A 7,785-nucleotide genomic window follows, 5' to 3' on the forward strand; every position below is an offset into this window, starting at 1 on the left:
CGTAATAAAAATTTGTTTTGACGGGGTGTGTTTCTATTTCGTGTAAGCCAACCCCCCCCCCCCCCCAAAAAAAAAAAATCGAATAAATGAAAATACAATTTCAAAAACTCCAATAATACAATTTTGAAGCACATTATTTTCATATACAAGACCTTCTACATAATCATTAATAAATGATCAACAATATTTTGTGATTAGGTGCGACACATATAAGAATATAGTGTGACATATACATAAAAATGTTTAGAGGGAAAACAATTAAGGATCATCAATTTTTATTTTCTACCACCTTAGCATTTTCTTCACAAATTGCTTGTATAAATCCGAGATTTAATTTGAGCAAAACAATGATGATGCTTTGGAGCAATATCTCTCCGAAAAATCGGAGAGACACAATGAGTTTTAGTCCCGGGTCAAAATTTACCAATTAATTGTGCATCCTCTCCAAGGGTTTTCTGACATATTGCAGAAACCAGTGTGTGAGAGTGATGAAATAATGTGAGAAACTTTTTCATTTTAAATATTGAATGTCCGTATATTGTCAGAGAATGACAAAATCTATCACTGAAATTGTATAAAGGAAGTTTGATATTGAATTAATTGGAAATTGAAAAAAAGTTTGAAAATTGTTCAAATAATGTAACCATCATACAACTTTTTACAATTAAAAAAAACAACGGGAAAATGAATACACATAGGATATTCAATGTTTTGTAGATGAATATGGAATTTATTTCACTCGTGAGACAGGATTTTTTGATATTTTCACGAGTGCGAAGCACGAGTGAAAATATAAAAAAATCCTGTCTCACGAGTGAAATAAATTCCATATCCATCTACAAAACATTGAATTTTCTGTTTATTACATTTTCTTTGATTTTCCCTTTGCCTCTGTCTTTTCTTAACACAGTGTCATAGGCTTGACGTCATAGTTGAGAGGTTGAGACGTCATAGCTTAGCAGTTGTGTGATTGAAAACATTACATAGCATGGATTTCAGCAATATATTTGGGAAGAAATTTGCAGTTTTAGCTCTATCAAAATGCTTAGTTACTATCTCTATCTTATGACAGGCCAGAAATTATTTTTTACTTACTTTGATATCCTTTCACACTGTGAGAGAATATCACTTTTATTCAATAAATAAATCACAGTATTTCACTGTTGAAAATGTAATAAATCACAGTATTTTACTGTTGAAAATGTAATAATTTCCTTTTCTTCCTTTTCGTTGGATTTTACATGCACTTATTGATTTAGTTACATTTTATCATCTTAAGGAAAATTCTTCTGAATTCACCACTCATACAGATATACACGAAGACGTTAACGGTACTATTTACCAAGGTACATAAATCAAGCAAGTCTCCAACTCCCGAAAATAGCAGGAAGTAAAAAAGATGTCCGTCATCTCCATGGAAACCAGAAATAAAAGACATGATACCAATCGGTAGTTCAGTGAGGACGTAAATGAATGCAATAACGGTCAGCATTAAGCTCGTTTGGTTGTAGGTTTCGGCCGAAGTGAGACTTTGACTAATGTCTTGGACCCGTCTTTTGGCGTTTTGAATGTGACAAATGATTAAGCCACACAGAATCACAATGGTCATGATGGGGATTATTTTTACCACGACACCATAAATCCACAACAATAGAGTGGGATATTCGGGATGAGATTTTGTGAATGCCGTTGGCATAAGAAAATAAATGGTAGCATTTGTCGCATTTCCTTGATTGATTTTCTGAACTTCGTAGAAAGGATAGTTTGCTGCTGATGCCAAAAGGACCATGACAGTAACGACGGCGATGGAAATTTTTGCACGTGTAATGGTGCAGACTTTGGACGCTAGTGTTGGTTTTACAATTTTGATGTATCTGAAAATCATCATCGTAATCGTGAACCACGTAGAAAGCATGTGAAAAGCAATGAACAAGTGGAAACTTATCATCACAATGTACATTCCCGCCTTGGTGTAAGTTTCTTCGTCATTAGGGGACATCATCATGAAGAAGCAGACGACATAAATTTGAAACATCAGGAGACAAAGCGCATCTGCAATGGCCAGAAAGGATAAGATGAAGAAAGTAGGCTTTTGGGACTTCTTACGGATCCACACGATGCAGCTTACAACATTTCCTACAATACCTGTTAAACAAATCAGACTGCTGACGTAACCATGGTAACGTCTATACAGAAGTGTTGGATCTACCATTCTGGAAAATTAAAAGATGTAAATATATAAATGTTAAACCAAAAACATTGACTTAGAAAAATGAAGGCTACAAGGTATAACTGAAGTGTATCACATCTCAGTGGCAGTACTCATTTTTTTTTTTCGCGAAGCAGGAAACCCTTCGAACGTTTACGTTACTTTTAAAAAATGAAAAGATATGTACATATATATAATTCTTCCCAAAATTCCCTTATCAAAAACCAAACAAAACGGAATAAAGAGGATGAAAAACAAAAAATATCAAAAATAAAGAAAAACACAATATTAAAACATATTTCATGTGATTTGAACGATAGCTTAGAAGTGAAGAATATCCCCGACATATCTATAGGAAAAACCCGATGTTGTCCACATGATAATATTTCCATTTCTATTTGTTTTCTCTGTGATAACTCTTTGAAAGTTAGGAGAGTTGATTTCTTGATCATTCTAACGGAATGCAAATTTCGCCAAGCGAAAGGTCAGGAGCTAAGAAGACCTAATATGCATGTAATTCTCGTGCGGATATCTTTGTGTCTGACTCTAAGGAGGCCTAATATGCATGTAATTCTCGTGCGGCTGTCTTTGTGTTTGACGTCAGTGGGCGGGGACTATTGAAATTGACATGTGAGGCCTCGTGTAATTTAAATCTATTAGTCTACAATTTTAAAATCTAAATTTACAATTTTATTTCACAATGAAATGGAAATATAAGGAATCACTGTCAAGTTAGTAGAGTATGCCAGGGACATCAACAATAGTTGGAAACGTGGGATAATTTTTGAATTACGGGCTTCGCCCGTTATGCAAATTATCCCACGTTTCCAACTATCGTTGATGCCCTGGCATACTCTACTAACAAGACAGTGATTCCTTAAGTAATACCAGCACGTAAAACACTTACGTGCGGGTATTCTCCTTTACAAATCTCCTGTGATTTACTCCTTTGTACTTGAGTATAGCTCTTGGTGAACTTGAACAACTTAAAATATTCTTGTATCAAATTGAGCATAAAATGCTCAGGTGAACTTGACTGTGGTCTTTGGATCTCTTGAGTTCGTATTTCATACATTTAAATTCATCTCCAGTTTAAAGAATCGTAAAACCTATTAGACTATCTGGAAACATTTTTCTTTAAAAAAATAAGAAAGTTTTTTGACTCGTTGGCTATACTGTAGAAAATAAAAATTCCGAAGCCTTATTGCATATCTTAAGGACATCACAAATCATACTATGCAAACCAATTTTTTTCGCGAGCGAAAAATATCCGCTACTTTTGCAACCTTTCTTTACTCGTGAATCATTCTCGCTTCCAACCAGTCATTGCGTATTTATGTAAAATATTCCTCAGTCTCGAAAATTAGAAGTCGCGGATGGACCTTGCACTGACAAATTAGGAATGAGATAGCAAATAATAGTTGGTTTACAGCATTTCAAAATATGAATGGGATACTGCATAAAATAAAAAAAAAAGTCTCGGAACCAAGTTTTCACAAGAAAACGTCTTTTTTCTACTGCAAATTGCCCACCCCGATTGATTGATTGATTGATCTTATGTTGTTTTACGTCCCGTTCGAGAATTCTTCACTCATATAGAGATGTCACCAGATACCGGTGAAGGCTACTGCTTTAAAAATGTAAAAAGAGATTGAAAAAAAAAAGATTTTGTAGGTAAGTGGTTTTTTCGATCCCCAACTGGTGCTCAGAGTGAAAATATCAGACCATAATACACATCATTAGAAAACCACGTATCATATTCCAAAAGATGAGTTGGATTCTGTTTCAAATGTAAGAGAAGTTTCAGGAAAAAAAATTTGTAGAAAAACTGTTTTCAACCCCCAGTTGATTACTACCTCCAGGGTGAAAATAAAGTTTTTCAAAATTGTATTGCGCACCTGCAGAAAACTATACCAAAATGTAAGAGGAGTTTGAGGAAGAAAAAGTTGTGACAGATGGATGGACGGAATAGGATGACAATATACCCAAACTTTCTTCTGATTGTGTGGGTAGGGTACCTGTAAATTAAGAAAGAAAGAAAAAGAAAAAAAATATTAAAAATCGTAATATAAAAGTTTTAAAAAATCTCTTTGAATCAATTGTGGATTCTTTGAGGACGTTTTAATGTTAATAATATAATTAGCTGATAGAAGATAATTATTTTGTACAATCCTTTTTCTAGTGCCTATTAATTTAGGATAAGTAAAGTAAAGATGGTAGTTATTTCATGCAGTCCTTTCAATATAGGATAGTTAGGTAAAAATAATAGTTATTTTATACAATCATTTTTATAGTGCGTATCAATTCAGGATTAGTATAAAGTATAAATGATAGCTATTTTATAAGAGTCCTTTTTATAAGTTAGGTAAGTAATCACTACTTACCACACTTATCACAAACAGATATGTAGATATTCAGTTACGTCATTCCTGTAGAAGTGTGTTTTTCGCTCGTTTACTCAATTTTATTTGCCAGTTTGTCACTTTAAAACAGAAAGATGAGTACGTACAATGTCCAAATTAACACGTTTTATTTCAAGTAATTGGAGAAAGTAATCTCACCTGTACTGAAACCTCAAGTGAACTTTTAATTCCGAGTTCGTTCAACCTTTGTCGGTTCCTTGTTTGTCTGATAAAAGATCAATTTTAATCAAGCCTAGAAAATAGAATGGAATCCAATTTTATCACACAATTGAAGGACAGCATTGCTTCTAGGAACGGATGATTAGGAGATGGTGTCATTTAAATATCTTAATCTGTTTTTTTTTCTAAGAACTAATGGGTTCTTTATGTAGTGTGTAAATTCAAAGCTATTCAAATCATATTCTGGGACCAGTTTTACATAGCAATATATTGGAAAAAAACTTCTCAACAACAGCTGGGGTGGGAACACAATATAAGATCAAAGTTTTACATAGGAATGTTTTCGAAAAAAAATCCTCTGGAGATTTTAGTCATATAAATATGGAAGCATCCAAATCAATACCCCAGGGGTAGGGTCGAGCTACAATAGTCGATCACAGTTTTACATCGGAATATACATGTATAAAAAAAAAATTCGCGAAGCGAAAGGTCAGGAGCTAAGAGGGCCTAATATGCATGTGATTCTCGTGCGGCTGTCTTTGTGTCTGTCGCTAAGGAGGCCTAATATGCATGTAATTCTCGTGCGGCTGTCTTTGTGTTTGACGTCAGTGGGCGGGAAGTGTTGAAATTGACATGTGAGGCCTCGTGAAATTTAAATTTATTAGTCTAATTTTTAAAATCTAAATTTACAATTTTATTTCACAATGAAATGGAAATATAAGGAATCACTGTCTAGTTAGTAGGAATATACTATGAAATGGAAATATAAGGAGTCACTGTCTAGTTAGTAGGAATATACTATGAAATGGAAATATAAGGAATCACTGTCTAGTTAGTAGAGTATGCCAGGGACATCAACAATAGTTGGAAACGTGGGATAATTTTTGAATTACGGGCTTCACCCGTTATGCAAATTATCCCACGTTTCCAACTATCGTTGATGCCCTGGCATACTCTAATAACTAGACAGTGATTCCTTACATGTACATCTTACAAATTGCAAATATAAAGAAATATGCTTACGTTATCCAACCACAACATAACAAGATACTTCTTACCTCTTTTTCAGCAATGTTACAATCACAGAGGATATATAAGCAACAACCTTATTTTACAAATTTAAAAATGATTTTTCCAGTATGCAAATGAAAAGGACACACACTACATGCAGGTCATTCTGTGTATATTGCGACGTATAAAAATATTTAAAATTATTTTTTTGAAAGTCAGCTATCATAAATCTTAGCTCTATTACAAAATACAGAGTGTAACTATTGTGCATTTCAAATGAAATATAGCCTTGTTAAGCGATGTAGATCAAAGTAGAAAAATTACAGCTCTAGCAAATACATTACATCATTATTTTAAACAATGCTTTCTTTGTCCCGTTTCATAGATAGCAACTACATAACTAGTCAAAATCTTTCTCCTCCTAAATCCTCATAACCAAGTATGTAACAGGCAGAATTTACGAGTGGACGCCTATTTGAATTCTTATCAGATTACTAGCACTAGTACTATAACCTGAAACATGTACAAGAATCAGTGATAATTATTTTTGCAAATTGTACGAGGGGGACGAAAAAACGTAAAGAGTTTAGCACTATGTTGACTGTTTTCTTGTGACAGCAGATGTGATCCCTTAACGTCCAAAGGCCATGTATAAGCGTTGAGCATATATGTCGAAATATGAGAACCTTTTATACAATTTTTTTTTTAAATATTAAGTTAATCATGACGTTTGAACGTGTATCACGTCATATAGACGAGTTATATGCTTCTGGAACAGAACGTCATTTCTAGAGTTTAATGTAATCAAAATAATTGATGTAGGCCTATAATGTGAAATAAAAATATTACTTCTTAGCAACAAAACTCAAAATTTAGTCTTTTCCATATTGGGGGGGGGGGGGGGGTATTGTCCTTTTTTTATTTTCCGCACTGTATATAGATCTACCTGTCTTAAGGATATCCGATCCTCAGCCAGGAAGGATAACTCTTAAATTTATTATTTTATTTAAAAAGTCTCAAAATGAAGCTTGAAATTGAGATCTTTTTTGTGCAACAATTTTCATTTTATGCATCTCAATAAAATTCAAGGTTCTTTGAAGTCTTAGAAACGGTCCTGTAAAAAGTTGACATTAAAAAAAAAATATTTTTAGAGAAATCGAATTTTCTTTAATCTAGCATTAGATACCAATGCTTATTAGCGTGGTATGAAATTAGACGTGATATGTGATGTCTAGAATGATTGCACAAGCTTTTTACACTAAGTATTACAGAAGTAAATTGTAAGAACTAAAATACTGTATAAGCATAAAAAGATGCAATTTTCTCCAAATGTCTAGATACCTACATTTTTTTTTTATCTTAAAATATATTTGTTGATCAATTTTCAATTAGAAAATACATGACTGGTGTTTTTATTCGCATTTCCTGAAAATATATTTGAGATTTGATATTTTCCCCAATATGTTATACGATTAACTATAATGATGAACTTTGAAGAAATATCATAGGTAAATTCACGTTATTCTGTAAAATTAGAGACATTTTTGTGAGCATTTTCAAATACTGAAAAGCTGTTTTTCAGAACCCGAGGATCGGACTACCTTAATATTGCCTGATTGTACTTAAAGAAAAAAAACATTTAAGAAGCAATTAACCTATTAAATTTACCTCAAGACAATTACTTTTACTTGAACTTGAACTTTATTCTCATAACTGACAAAACAGTGAAGAGAAGATATGTACAGTATAATAAACAGAAAATATTACATGCCTGAAGAAGGGGTAACAGAGTATGTCAACCAAGAGAGCCAACTCTCTCAATTATAATATCTAACAATTTACAAATTTTGCTAAGTTGATTAGTATTGGTTACATTAAAAAGCATTTCAAATTTCAAAACATTTGGATTCAAATGAAAATACTTTGACAAATACATAACTCTTTACAGACGGACAATATAGTTTAAATTTCGTTTTCGTTGAA

The 7,785-nt window shown here is 32.9% G+C and overlaps 1 protein-coding gene across 1 annotated transcript; it reads right to left on the reverse strand.

Annotated features, from left to right (window-relative positions):
* Window positions 1-1,255: 1,255 nt before the first annotated feature.
* LOC133196419 (G-protein coupled receptor dmsr-1-like) lies at window positions 1,256-2,212 on the reverse strand. Its single transcript, XM_061332312.1, has one exon. It carries the CDS (start codon window positions 2,210-2,212, stop codon window positions 1,256-1,258), a length of 957 nt encoding a protein of 318 aa, XP_061188296.1.
* Window positions 2,213-7,785: the final 5,573 nt, after the last annotated feature.

This window comes from Saccostrea echinata, unplaced genomic scaffold (assembly GCF_033153115.1).
Source record: "Saccostrea echinata isolate AGI-Se365-2 ecotype Australia unplaced genomic scaffold, CSIRO_AGI_Sech_v1 ptg000030l, whole genome shotgun sequence".
Taxonomy (NCBI): domain Eukaryota; kingdom Metazoa; phylum Mollusca; class Bivalvia; order Ostreida; family Ostreidae; genus Saccostrea; species Saccostrea echinata.

Excerpts from the sequence above, each read along its gene's own strand:
- LOC133196419 (XM_061332312.1), bottom strand. The coding sequence starts at position 2,212 with ATGGTAGATCCAACACTTCTGTATAGACGTTACCATGGTTACGTCAGC.